The 15,233-nt window shown below is 44.1% G+C and overlaps 1 protein-coding gene across 1 annotated transcript in view; it reads right to left on the minus strand.

The window, feature by feature from the left end:
• The window catches only part of LOC144792001 (uncharacterized), a 71,605-nt gene that overhangs the window by 25,146 nt on the left and 31,226 nt on the right, over nt 1-15,233 (minus strand). The window contains exons 5-6 of the mRNA XM_078666867.1: nt 5,905-6,050; nt 417-650 (exon numbers count right to left, since the gene is read on the minus strand). Coding sequence (XP_078522993.1) covers nt 417-650; nt 5,905-6,050 — 380 coding nt within the window. The remainder of the gene's footprint in view (nt 1-416; nt 651-5,904; nt 6,051-15,233) is intronic.

The raw sequence follows: 15,233 nt of genomic DNA on the forward strand, positions 1-15,233 counted from the left end.
AATCTTAGTGGATTTTAGTTCAGCGGTTTCTTGAGAAATCTCCTTATGGGACATCTCATGGCGACCTTAAAAATAATTTTTTAGACCCTGCTGATAGCTTTGCAAAGTTTGATATTTATATTAGGCTGCATTACTTTGGACATTTTATAAGTACTGTGCCGTTTTCAACAAAGAAGGGAATAGTCATAGACATAAGTAATGGCATAGACATAGATAATGGGCTATCTGACAATAATACTGACAAATACGTATCATAAACTACAGAGAAAAGGGTGGTAAAGGCAGATTCGTCCACTTAGTGAGGGTGGCTTCCAAACACCAAGGACGCAGTGTTAGAAATGAAAAGATATGCTTTAGTCTACTTTAGGCTGGACCTCGAGCCCAGATCTGTCTGACGTCAAGGTTAGGGCACTCACGTCATCAAGGTTTTCGCCAACGGTTTTCTGCAAGTTCGTCACAATCTGGGTGCAGCCTGAGCATTTAACGTCAGTTTTGTCTTTTCTCTTCTTGTTTTTCTTCCCCTTCTTTCCTTTCTTGTCTTTCTTATTTTTCTTGTCCTTCTTCCTTTTCTTGTTCTTCTTCTTCTTCTTCCTTTTTTCCTCCTCCTCCTCCGTAGCATCTTCAGGAGCGCCATCTGAAGAGGCCTCGAGCTGGGAGAGTGATGGAAAGAAGAGTTCAAATCACTGAGACATGGACCTCGATCTAGTAAGTGCTGCACAAGGAACTTGCTTTTAATTGTAAGTAGCCCTAATGGTTGGCATCACTTTTCATTGATTCCTGCCACTTGTTCCACACACAACACATTAGTAAATAACCCCTTACAGACATCAGAGGGCGTGCTAAAAAGGAGGAACTGGGGTGAAGGGCAATTATGCGGTACAGGACCCTGTCATGCATTTTTTTTTAACACTTGTACAATTTGTACTTGATGAACTGGATATGTCACATGCACACAGTCTCCAATCTTTCCAGCCCGATTTAACTTGTATTAGGGTCCTTCTTACCAGGGCCCTGCCCCTTATAGTCTAACCTAATTGCAACGAATGATGCAGGCACATGATATTTGTTTCTCACAGGAATGTTCCCATCCAATCCACCCTGAGGCCCTTATTATGAGTTTTGCAGTGTATTAGCAAGACCACCCCACTTCTGCACCAACAAACCCATGTAGGAACTGACATAGGCACCGCAATGGGAACGTCAAAGGCAGTACATGCACGAAATGGACTGCAGTCCACACCGTGCAGGTACTGATGTGCATCATGTGCCCCCCTGTGTGCATCAACATGGCATGAGGCACCACCATTTGTTTCCGTGCTGCCACACTTTTCATGACAGTCGCACCTCCATGAAAAGTGTGGCTGTGAGGAAACTCGTAATATGCTTGGCGGGCCATAGCGGCCCGCCAAGAATATTGCCGACTCAGGACCGCCGCGCAACCACCAGCACAACCGGCAGGGAAAGGCAGTTTCCTGGCGGTTGTGACGGCAGCGCTGCTCCCAGGACGCCCCGACGCCCTAGTCATAATAGGGTGGTCAGGAGACCACCACCGTGAGTCTGGCAGTCTATGGAGCGCCAGACTCATAATAAGGGCCTAAGATATCTTCAGCACTCACTGGCCTTCTCTCTCTCTGATCCCCTACATGTATGCACACACCTCTCTGAAGAGATTCACCCAGATCATTGTACAGAATGAGCCCGATTGGCCTAGTGATTTTTGGTCATGAACATATGAAGCTGAAAATGGCTGAATGTATGCCTGCTAGGTAACACAATAGAGGTGTAAACCCTTTTACTCTTCTGTAGGTAACAATAACCAATACCACTAGAATAGCCACTAACCTTGGGTCTGGAGCAGTGTGCTGCCCAGTGTAAAGCGCTTCAATGCCTTGTCAGGAGAGTAAGCGATATATAAATACACTATAATTAAAAGCAATAACACGTTAATAGCTAGTCTGTGAGGGGTGGAAAGCGAATATCACAGGGCGCGATTCAACTTTGTGGACGCCCAATACTCAAAGTTTGAAAGCATTCAAAAGGTCTTCTCAAGCCCTTTCTCACCCAAAAACTGGTCAAAGACTACTTATGTCCATTTACAGGGTAAGAAGGGGGCCGAGCGGGAAACATCCATTACAACGCAGTCATTACAACGCACTACCTTTACAACGCAACTGTTACAATGCGACTGCCTTGCATTGCATGCCATTACAATGCATACCATTACAACGCATGCCATTACAATTCATTATAATGTAAGTAATGGAGATATTTTTAGATTTAGGGTTTGAATGGGTTTTGGGGTACATGGGAATAGTATTTTTTACCCCTACACTATCCAACACGTTCCCTTCTGTTGCACTCACGGGTGTGGGAATACAAAATTTTACCCCTACACTATCCAACACTCCCCTAATGATGCACTCACTGGAGTTGGAATAGTCATTTTTACCTCTAAACTATCCAACACTTACCCCACTGTTGTCCTAAAAGTATTATGCATTGTAATGGTATGCATTGTAATGGTATGTGTTATAAGGGAATACTTTGTAACAGTAGCTTTAAAATATGCGTTGTAATGGCATGAGTTGTAAAATCATGCAATGTAATGGTAGTTGAGATGTAAAAACTGCGTTGTAAATATTTGCGTTGTAATATCATACATTTGGGCCGAGCACCCGCAAGCTGCATGGTGATGTAGGAAAGGGGTTTCTACACTACGAAAAATTGTTTCCATCTACGATAAAATCAAGACAAGTAATTACGGAACAATTTCACATAGATTCTGGTAACCTTTAGGAATGCGAAACCTAAAAATGCCATTTTACTATCAAAGTACTACACTTGTGAAGCTTTAACTGGTACAGCTTTCCAGATCTGCATCTGGGAACTTGTGTAAATTCCCATAAGCTATACTTGTGTACCCATGAGCCGGAGTACATTTAGGGGTGCAGATGTACAACTTCTTTTTTTCTGCTTCTAAATCGTGCCCCAAGTGCTAGGGGGTGGTTGGAAATGTTTGCGCTGTGTGAGCAGTTGTGCCTGTGTCTGCATCTTGTGTGCATGTGGACAAAGTGATATATTCCACAGCTCTCTGTAGCTGCCCTTGTCCTGCTAGGAATGTGCCTTTGTAGTCCCCACCTTTCTCGACAAGATATTATGCAACAGCATCCTTTGTCATTAGATCCCCCTCCGGGTAAGACAATAGGTAAGCAACGGTTGCCGGCATCGCTAATCATATTTTTTGCACACGCCACTTCCTTTGTAAGGCACAAAGCCCTAAATAAGCTCATCAAACGTGTTTCTTTTCCTTCAGACCTTCCATTGCCTAATGTGCCGCTGGGACATTTTTAAATGTAATCCCTATGAGACTTGCTGCCTAGGTAGACTCATTGTATCATCATGGTGAGTAATCTCTCTGGAACTGTTACATTTTACTTTGGATGTTGACTGACTTCCAAGTTTATTAACTGTATCAGTTTGAGAACTTGGCTCTCTCTTGACCTCAGAGCAATGCTCTGGGGTCTCAGGCGGGAACCATATGCGGTATTGCGCCAGCAATGTTACTCCTCATTCTGGGTTCAGCAAGTTGTGAAGAGGATAGCTGGAGTTGGGTTGTTTCCTGGAATTGAACATTCTCCTAGTTTAGTTACTGGCCATCTCAGAACGAGACCCCATATGCGCTTCCTCCTAAGTGATTTTACAGGGGCATTTTTTACCACATATTCAAATGGGTAAAACAACAGAAAAACATAGGTGGTGAGTCAAAGAGGGAAATATAACAGCACCAGCCTGTATTCTTACACGGAACCTAAGTTACTAAAATATATATGCGCACTGGTCCCCATGGACTGACTCTAAATGGATGAATTCTCTAACTGATATGTACTTCTTTCTTCAAGAATTGTACTACTGGATGTATATGTCGTGTACTTTTGAGATGACTTGTCTAGGGACACATTTTTCCCATTAAATGCTGTACGTATGACTTTTTTTGTGTGCTGCATGTCATTTAGAGAATTCATTCTAGCTGAGTTTATCAAAGTTGTGCACTATAATACAAATTCTAAGAAACATATTGAAAAACAACCATTGGCAAAGGCAAAAGGTCTGGTGAGTCAAAGAGGGAAATATGACAGCGCCAGCCTGTATTCCAACCAGGAAGCTAAGTTACTAAGATATATATGCACACTGGTCCCCATGGACTTACCCTAAATGATTAAATTCTCTAACTGATATGTACTTCATTCTTCAAGAATTGTACTACTGGATGTATATGTCGTGTTACTTTTGAGATGACTGTTGTCTAGGGACATATTTTTCCCATTAAATGCTGTACGTATGACTTTTTTGTGTGCTGCATATCATTTAGAGAACCCCTTCTAGCTGAGTTTATCAAAGTTGTGCACTATAATACAAATTCTAAGAAACCTATTGATAAACAACCATTGGCAAAGGCTAAAGGTCTGGGTTTGGGCTTGGCTGTCAGCCTATTGGCTTAATCAGTGCTGGTTTTGCTGTGTCGTGTTTTTAAAAACCGTATTGTTGGGCCTTTGTCAATCTAAAACAAAATAAAAACATTGCTTAACAGCAAAAATACTTTTGGTCTCAAAAAGAACTCATTGCCGTAGCAGGGACTGGCATTTATGGGAACTACTTTGTGTGTTTGGAAGTGCTCTCAGTAAAAAGGAAGAATGCTGTCAATCACACTGTTAAACAATAGATCCAGTGGACTGACACACTGTCCCATGCTGTAGTGGGCAGAAGGAAACTGTGAATGACACACCAGCAAACCAACGTATGAAGAAGGCTGGCTGAAAGTCCCTATAAATAAGTATAGTATACATATAATAGTGTTGGTAAAATCGATAAGTCGTAGCCAGCACGAGACCTAAAGAATTTCCTTGGCCAGTGGATCAGCTATGCTCATTAGAAAGTTTTGATGTATCATATGCCATATAAATTGCTTCATGAAAATAAACAGAAAGCAGTTCCGTTTAATATTGCCTGTGATGTGCATCAGAGTGCAGCTTGTGACGACAGTGGCTTTCAAAAGTATATGATTGTGCCATACCAAATCAAACAGTGCTTGTTTTGTGCCTATGACTGCAAAATGTGAAAAAAAATAGTAGCATGGGTTGTTACTTGCTTACCTTGCCATTATTGTTAATGTAAGAATTACATATTTTAGTCTATTGTCTGATCATTTAATACCTTATAGTAAGGCCAAACAAAATCACTTCTCCAGTACAATCTGTGTACCTCTGTTCTATTTCCCTACATATAGACCACTGTTTGAAGTTTTGGTCGCCAGCTTGAAATATTCCCACCTTGACAAATAATGGTGACAGGAGTACTTTTTTCATGCCTCTGAGACCATTTCCTTTGTGATACTGCATTTCATTCACAAGCAGCACAGAGTAGGCAACACGTCAGACCACATTAAAAAAAGACAACGTCACTATAACAAATTGTGAATGACCATATAAAATATCAGAAAACGAAAGCCCGTTATACATCTGTGCCAGTGGTTAATTTGTGAAAAAAAAAAATGCCAGGGCTTTCGTTAGGCAGCTTGCACCAGCTCATTTCTCTTGTTAGCGGCGCTATAAACAGAACCAACTACTAACCATGAAAGTTGGGAGGGAGTCTGGCATAATGGCCAGAGCTGCTGACTTGGTGTTGGCTCAACATCCTGTGATTCTGGGCAAATTACTTACTCCTCCCTACCTACCATAAATGTGTCCTTAATTGCTCCAGAAAAGCATCAGTGCGATGATTAAGTGCTGGTGCTGAGCACCGGATACCAGTGGCTCAAATTAAGCAAAATAATTGTCAGCCCCTGTGCAAAGGAAAAAATAACGAGGCAAAACTTTTCAAGGTGAGAATTATTTTGTGAACACTTACCTCTGCCGGGACGTTCTGCCAGAGCTCCATGCAGTAATCTTCTTTCTTGCATAGTGAGGCCGTCTCTTCACTCTGGCACCAGTATTCGGAGCCTTGCAGGCACAGCTTTGGGTCCTCCTGATAGGAGAGTTCCACATCAGTTTCCTCTGCGCCAAAACAGAAAGGAACACGCATAAGCGATCCACGAATGAGGACGCAGAAATAAACAGCATTATTATCAGGCAAATTAATTTAATATTTTATTTAACAAACGAAGACCTGGATCAAAAATGTTTATCTAGCACCAATAACGATAAATGGGATATTCCATCAGAAGCAACAGGAACATACTAGCATATTAGATATACATAGGACTTTGTGAACAACTCCTTAATGTTCCTGGGCATTTGATGAATCATTAAGTTCAAAAATTATTAAGTGAAAACAATGATGGAAATGTGAAATGTTGTTGTAATGTTGTTGTTAGGATGTGTCTTGTTTATGTAATGAATATAATTTCTTTTTTGTATGAAATATGTATATATATTTAGTGAGTTAGTTAGATATGTCAGTGTATCTGTTTATCTGTGTTTGAATACACGTATGAAATTCTTTCTAAAATTAAAAGTAAATGGTACAAATTGAGGTACCGGATTGACCAAAAATAATTAGTGGTGTGGTCTATATCTAAATAACCATGGTTTACTAAATAAGAGGGGTGCAGGTATTGTTTTGTTGCGTATGTTCCAGATACCTGGCAGATCGTAAGTCTAGGAAAGTTTTTACTGCTTTTATCCCATCGTCATGCCTAATACTCGTGTATAGGCTGGAAATGTCCATAGTTATCATTATCAAATCATCCTCCCACTCCACGTCCTGTATCTGCCGCAGGAAATCTTTGGTATCCTTCGTGTATGAACTTAGTTGGGTTACCCATGGAGCCAGAAATGAATCGATAAACTTGGACATCTTTTCTGTTATATATATATATATATATTTGGAGAGAGAGTCAAGTCAAGTCAAGTCAAAGAATTTATATAGCGCACTACATACCCAGAGGGTCTCAAGGCGCTTAGGGAGGGGAGGAGGATTACTTGTCAAATATCCAAGTTTTAAGTTGCTTTCTGAATGCTAGGTGGTTCTGGGTAAGGCGAAGGTAAGTGGGGAGTGAGTTCCATGTTTTAGCAGCCAGGTATGAGAAGGACCTGCCTCCCATGGTGGTCTTGTTGATGCGAGGTATAGTGGCGAGGGCTTGGTTGGAGGAACGTAGTTGGCGGGAGGGGGTGTAGAAGGACAGACGTGAGTTGAGGCATTCTGGTCCGATGTCGTAGAGTGATTTGTGTGCGTGGGTTAGCAGTCGGAAAGTGATCCTCTTATTGACGGGAAGCCAGTGGAGGTCTTTCCGGTGACCAGAGATGTGTTCGTTGCGTGGGATGTCTAATATGATCCTGGCTGAGGCGTTCTGGATTCGTTGGAGTTTCTTCTGGAGTTTAGCGGTAGTACCTGCGTATAGGGTGTTTCCGTAGTCCAGTCGGCTCGTGACCAGAGCATGGGTGACTGTTTTTCTGGTTTCGTGGGGATCCAGCGAAATGTTTTTTTGAGCATGCGAAGAATGTTGAAGCAGGATGAGGATACGGCGTTGACTTGTCTGTTCATTGAAAGTGAAGAATCCAGGATAACGCCTAGGTTCCGTGCGTGGTCTGTTGGGATGGGTGCTTTTCCAAGGGCTTCCGGCCACCAAGAGTCGTCCCATGCGGAGGGGGATGTACCTAAGATGAGGACTTCTGTTTTATCTGAGTTCAGTTTCAGACGGCTGTGTTTCATCCATTCTGCAACTTCTTTCATTCCTTCGTGTAGGTTAGTTTTGGCGGTGCTGGGGTCATTGGTGAGAGAAAGGATCAGTTGAGTGTCATCTGCGTAAGAGATGATGTTGAGGTTGTGTTGGCGGGCGATGGCCGCGAGGGGGCTCATGTATACGTTGAAGAGGGTAGGACTGAGTGAGGACCCTTGGGGTACGCCACAGATGACTTCGGTGGCCTCGGACTTGAATGGTGGAAGGCGGACTTTCTGGGTTCTTCCGGTGAGGAACGAGGTGATCCATTCAAGTGCTTTTCCTTGGATTCCGATGTTTCTGAGGCGTTGTAAAAGGGTGGAGTGGCAGACTGTGTCGAAGGCTGCAGAGAGGTCGAGGAGGATGAGGGCGACTGTGTCTCCATTGTCCAGTAGAGTTCGAATGTCGTCTGTTGCTGCGATGAGGGCGGTCTCAGTGCTGTGTTTTGCTCGGAAGCCAGATTGTGAGGAGTCGAGGGATTTGTTGGCTTCGAGGAAAGCGGCGAGCTGGTTGTTGACAGCTTTCTCGATTACTTTGGCCGGGAATGGAAGGAGCGAAATGGGGCGGTAGTTTTTGAGTTCGGTGGGGTCCGCTGTGGGTTTTTTCAGAAGGGCGGTGAGTTCAGCGTGTTTCCAGCTTTCCGGGAAGGTGGCGGAGTTGAAGGAGCAGTTGATGACGTCTCGGAGGTGCGGTGCTATGACGGAGTCTGCTTTGTTGAAGATGTGATGGGGGCATGGGTCAGTTGGGGATCCTGAGTGGATGGAGTTCATTAGACGGATGGTGTCTTCAGTGGAGATTGGGTTCCAGTCATTTAGGATGTTCAATGGGGGTGAAGGTCCTGCAGAAGGATGGGTGGGTTGGTCTCCGGGTTGGTTGTCGAAGCTGTTGTGGATGTCCGCAATTTTGTTGTGGAAGAATGAGGCTAGGGAGTCGCAGAGGACTTGAGAGGGGGTGATGTCGTTGGAGTTGGCCGAGGGATTGGTAAATTCCTTGACGATGTTGAAAAGTTCCTTGCTGTTGTGGGCGTTGTTGTCGAGTCGATCCTTGAATGCTATTTTCTTGGCCTTTCGGATTAGTTGGTGGTGTACGCGAGTGGCGTTTTTGAAGGCGTCCTTGGTGCTAGTGGTTGGGTCTTTTTTCCAGGCCTTTGCAAGGGAGCGGCAGAGTTTCTTGGACTTCTTAAGATCATCGTTGAACCATGAGGCCTTCTTGCTGCCAGGATTGCTTTGACGTTTTTTCAGTGGTGCTAAGGTGTCGGCGGTGTTAGATAACCATAAGGTGAAGTTGGCGGCGGCTTGGTCTGGGTTAGAAGAGTGGGCTGGGGTGTTTAGAAGGAGCGATGAGGAGATCTGGTCGATGGTGATTTTGTTCCAGTTTCTTTGCAGAGTTGGTTGGAGGTGGTTGATAGGTTTTGGCTTGTTGTAGGTGAAGTGAACGCAGCTGTGGTCAGTCCAGAGGAGAGCCGTAGTGTGGCTGAAGGAGACATGATTGCTGGAGGTGAAGATAGGGTCGAGTGTGTGACCTGCGATGTGGGTGGGGGAAGTGACCAGTTGTTTAAGTCCGAGGTTGGCGAGGTTGTCCAAGAGGGTGGTGGTGTTGCGGTCGTTGATCTTTTCAAGGTGAAAGTTGAGGTCTCCCAGAAGGATGTAGTCTTTGGAGGGGAGCGCGTGTGGGGTGATGAAGTCCGTGATGTCTTCACTGAATTTTGCGCGGGGTCCTGGTGGTCTGTAGAGGAGGGTGCCTCTGAGTGTGGTCTTGGGGTCGATGTGGATCTGGAAGTGAAGGTGTTCGGAGTTGGCGAGGTTGGCGTCCGAGCTGGTTGAGATGCGGATTGATTTTTTATGGACGATAGCGATTCCTCCTCCTGTGTGGCCGGTACGGTCCTTGCGTATGATCTTATAATCTTCTGGGATGGCAATGGTGATGTCTGGGGCGGAGGAGGCGTTCATCCATGTTTCTGTTAGGAAGGCGACGTCTGGAGTGATGGTGTCTAGTAGATTCCATAGGTCAATGGCGTGCCTGTGGACCGATCGGGTGTTGAGAAGGATGCATTGTAGGTGATTGGGGTCGGGACTCTGTGGAGTGGTCGAAGCGGAGATGATGTTGGTTCCGCTGAATTTGCAGGAGTAGCATGAGAAAGGTCCATGGGTGTGTCCAGGAGCGGCTTGGACGCAGTTGGGGGCGCGGCCGGGGTTAAGGGCTAGGAGGGTGGTGGCATCGTAGGTAATGCGGGAGGGCTGGGCAGCGCGAGGGGCAGGGGGTCTGGCGCTGGGCGCGGTCCAGGCGCGGACGGGCGTAGACGGGCTTACCTTTGGCGCACCTTCGGCGCGACCGTAGCGCGTGGACGCTGCGCGTGGGACCATCTGGTATAAATGGACAGTGGAGGGGGCGGAGCGTGGGAGGGGCAGCAGGGAGGCGGTAGTGTGGCTGAGGGGCGGGCCTGGGGAGGTCAACTCTCTCTCTCTCTGGGGAGGTCATTCTCTCTCTATCTCTCAGAGAGAGATAGAGAGAGAATGAGAGAGAGAGAGAGAGAGAGAGAGAATGCATAATGGATACGTGTGCAATGTGGTAATATGGGTCAATATTGCCATAAAGGGGTTCTGATAGCATGATAATAACCCAAAACTACTTGTTTGTAAATGTCACCAGAAACCCTACATGGCAATATAGGACCATAGTATACATGGGACCTGTTATATATTTATTAACAGGTTCTTTAGGGGGTGGTTAGAATTTTAAAAAAGCAATTTTTTTCAAAGTACAGCTAACAACGATCACTGATTGGAATTAGAATACTCAGGCTTTGTTTACTTTTATTGAATTAATTTCTAATAACACAATGGGTAAAGGCTTTAGTCAGTGGATATAGGTGATTCTGAGGCTGCAGCTTTTTACTGTATAAGTAAGAATTCAGTGTGTTTGCCACTTAATTTGCCAAATTTGGAGAGTTCACCAAAATTGTTTATCTATCTCAAAGGGGTAAAATAATACTGACTGAAAATGTACCACATCATTTTCATGTTTTGCTCCATAATTTTGATAAACCTGCTGTAACGTTTGGTCCTCCATACAGTGTAATCCTACTAGCTCTGGCAATGTTAAAGCTCTTCAGAGTGGTCTTGGATCCATATTTCACAGACAATAGTGAAATATTTACCATCATTTTCAGATCCCTGTGAAATATGGGTTCAAATACCATATGCAGATGAGTAGAGTGTAAAATGCTGTTCCTTACCATTGTTGAGTGTGGGGAGGAGCCAGGATTTGTGAGAGGTGAATACTACACATCTGCATCCATGGTTTATTCCTTGAAATTATTTAATGTGTGCCTATTTCAACAATCTGCATTTTAAAATATTTCATTAGTAATTTATATATATTTTAACAGTACAAAAATAAACATTTAATTTAAAAATTGCAATAACTTATTCATTTTAGCCCCATTGCCTATAGTATTAACTTTCAAGTCCCTGACTCAATTAGTTTCTATGGTAGTGTGTTGCAGAACATGTGAGCAGCCATGTGTGATACTAAACCTAACTCAATGCTAGGCTGCAGCATATTCATACCTTATTTTAAGGCTGTAGTAACTTTAGAAGTGTAGTTTGTGATTCGCAATGGCCTCACTCTTTTATGGTTGTGTGTTTTTATTTACATCTCCCTCGCTAAACTTTGATTCATGGTTCCCTAAAGTCCTTGTATTTTGAATAATTATTTCCCATTTTTCTACCACTCACCATAGTCAAGTCCGCATTTACACGTAAATTAAAAACTTACGTGTGCGGAGATCTTCGCCGCCTTGAAGGAGATCTCTGCATGTTACTAGCATTTTGAAGTATGTGTATAGTACTACTGCACATACTTCAAAATGCAGTCTGTGAATATCATCTTAGTAGTATCCCTCCCTAAAGCCTATACATGTGTCTTTTTGGGCGGTCAGCATTTCACCCCTAGGTTATGCCCTTTCACAGAGCAGCACATTGATCCATTCAAACACATCAGATCTGGAATTATAAAATTAATTTAACCAAAAACCTATATTATTTATAAGAACGAAAGGTAAACATAGTAGCTGCATTGGCACAGCTTCTCATCCGATGTTCAGACAAAATATTCGACCTTGCAGACTCTCACTTTGAGAATTGGCATCAGGTAGATTGTGCATATATGTGCAAACTTAGGCTAAATGGGACCAGGAAAAAACTTTTCAGAGGACCCACTGAGTGGGAAACATTAGACTTCTTAAAAAACCTGCAGTGTGTAGGCACGTTTTACATCATTGAGCACAGAGGACAAGGACGGTGGCCTTGCAATGACCGAATCCTTCAAATCATTTCTCACAATCACTGAGCAAGTACTATTCAAGCATAAAGCCAGCACGGTAGTCCAAGACTCTTATCACGACTGGTATGACGACAAATGTGCTGAAAAACAGAAAGCACTTACCGTCACTCTCAGAAATAGAAGAATATCCCAGGAGGGTGAGGCACAACTAATGGAAGCCCGAAAATCTTACAAACGTCTTATTCGATATAAACCCAGTGCATCAAGGCTTGGAAAACCTAGCAATACGCAACTGACATGAAATACGCAAAAAGGTTCTGGGAAATCGTAGGATGGGACTGCTCAGGTCCACACAAAACTTGGAAGATAATATAAGTCCTCCTCGATAGGTGGAGCATTTCTCCTTCCCTATACCAATTGCCTATAGAGGATGACCTGGGGAGTGAAAATATGGATCTACAGGTCTCCGTGCAGCACCAAGCTGAAAAGTGCAGTTCTTCACTGTAACTATCTTTATAATGATGCTGCATTTAGCAAATCAGAAATAGTCCAGGCCATCCATCACCAAAAGCTGGGAAAAAGCCCCAGGCCCTGATCAGATGCTTACAGATGTGTTTAAAAGGAACCTGGGCATGTGGCGTGGACTGTGACAGTTGCCTTTAATGCTATCTTACTGGAAGGAGTGGTCCCCTATTTATGGAAGACATCCATATTAGTCCCCATTTATAACAAGCATTTGCAATGCAATAGGTCTCGCATTTACGAGAGTTTGAGCTATTGGCATTGTAAATGATAATGCCTTTTATTTATGTGTTGATTTTTAAAACATAAATAAAAAGCTTTGTCATTTACAATGCCAATTGCTAAACTCTCGCAAATGCAAGACCTTCATTCGTGTTGTATTGACCTCATGTCCAGCTCCTGCCTTCTTGGTTAACATCGCGTCCTTAAGCAGACTAGCCCTGAAGTGGCAGTACTCGTTGCAGGCAGGGACGGCAAGTCAATGTGTCTGCGCGCCCTTTGATTGCACGCTGCCTGTATTGAGCACTTTGTCCCATGAGTCAAATAGCACTTGTCTAAAAGGACAGCTTTGCTCAAGTCTCTCATTGACTTTTTATCATGTCAAGCGTACGACACTGTGTGCCAGTTCTGGTGACACAGACAGGTTGATACAGGAAGAATGTGAAAGCATTTCTTTGAGGCTCTGGCAGTTCACATGCTAAAGTCTACGCACTCAAATATTTACAGTAGTGACTGAACATTTACAAATTGCAAATGCCGAAACACGCTATTCTTTTGAAAATACATATGCTGCAGCTGCGAAGCCCGTACCTTGTAGGCACCGATGGGACCTGTGCATGGGGGTGTTGGGAGCGGGTGAGGAGGTTGAGCAGAGCATGGCTCAGGATGGAAATGCCTACACATGCTACACTTTTAAAAACAGAAATGCTGCTGTGAAGCATGTACTTGTATGCGCTCGTGGGACCTATGCATAGGGGTGTTGGGAGAGAGGGAGGAGGTCGGGCAGAGCAGGGAATGGCAGCGGGAGGAGGAATGAGGAAGCGTTGCCGTTTGATTGAGAAAGGCTCCGTTTGTGCTCAGAGGATGGGGGCGGGCTTATAGTGCGAAGCATGGGGGGGCGCAAAAATAGCTTCAATGAACGTGCTGCACCACGCAAAACAAAAGAAAGGTGGCGCAGCTCAATAAGTTTGTTTACATACGCTTCTGTTGAAAGTGTGCGCATGTGTTATAAATAGAGCACGGTATGAGTTCTGGGTAAAATAAAATGTTTTTTTTTTTAAAAAGCAGTGGCAGTGTTAAAGAAAAGCACAGTGTGCGGTTTGTAAAAACAAATAAAATGTTTTAGCTACAAAATGGCCCCTCACGTCACGCCGCTTCGTTTGCATGTTGGAAGCTGTAAAAATCTACGCACTCAAATATTTACCAGTAGTGACTGAACATTTACAAACTGCAAATGCCTGAACACGCTATTCTTTTGAAAATAAATATGCTGCAGCTGCAAAACCCGTACATTGTAGGCGCCCATGGGACCTGTGCATGGGGGTGTTGGGAGCGAGGGAGGAGGTCAGGCAGAGCATGGCTGAGGATGGAAATGCCTACACATGCTACATTTTTAAAAATAGAAATGCTGCTGTGAAGCCTGTACTTGTATGCACTTGTGGGACCTATGCATAGGGGTGTTGGGAGAGAGGGAGGAGGTCAGGCAGAGCAGGGAATGGCTGCGGGAGGAGGAATGAGAAAGCGTTGTCATTTGATTGAGAAAGGCTCCGTTTGTGCTCCGAGGATGGGGGCGGGCTTATAATGCGAAGCAGGGGGGTGCAAAAACAGCTTCAATGAACGTGCTGCACCAAGCAAAAGAAAAGAAAGGCGGCGCTGATCAATACATTTGTCTACCCACGCTTCTGTTGAAAGTATGTGCCTATGTTATAAATAAAGCGCGGTATGAGTTCTGGGTAAAATAAAATGTTTTTTTTTAAAAAGCAGTCGCAGTGTTAAAGAAAAGCACGGTGTGCGGTTTGTAAAAACAAATAAAATGTTTTAGCTACAAGATTGCCCCTCGCGTCATGCCGTTTCTTTTGCATGTTGGAAGCTGTAAAAAATAAGGCATGCCCACTGATATTATGGCAAATGGTGATCATTTTTGCGGCCGCTTTGATGTTCTCAGTGGCCGCCCGGCTCACTGTGAACAGCAAAGCGGCCGTGAAAGTGATCACGCAAGCTGACAAATGGTGCGCGCGCCTGGCGCACATGCACAGTACCCAATCCACCTTCAGCCTTTGGGAGCAATTTCAAAAGCCCCTTACTAAATGTCTCGCAGAGCATCGCTTACACGATAGCTAGGCGAGACCTAAAAAAGGGCTTACAAACAATTCTTTTAAATACTTCCCAATTTTGTTATTAGACAGAGTAGTTAAATATTTGGCCAGAATATGATTGATCAAGTCTTGGACCTGCATATGATCAGTTTAAAGAACATAATGCCACAGAACGCACCACTCTGCCTGGTTTTCATTTATCTAAAGACCGCTTTTTACAGTGTAGACTAGACTACACTATGACAGATCTTGGAGGACCATTCTGTCCCCAACAACCTACTGAACCTGCTCATTAGTCTCCATACTGGAAACACAGCGGACGTAAAATATGGCCTCAAAGGCTAGTGGATGGCCATATTTGGAATACACACAGGGGTCTGGCAGTGCTGCGTACTGGC

Source organism: Lissotriton helveticus, chromosome 11 (assembly GCF_964261635.1).
Source record: "Lissotriton helveticus chromosome 11, aLisHel1.1, whole genome shotgun sequence".
Lineage (NCBI taxonomy): Eukaryota > Metazoa > Chordata > Amphibia > Caudata > Salamandridae > Lissotriton > Lissotriton helveticus.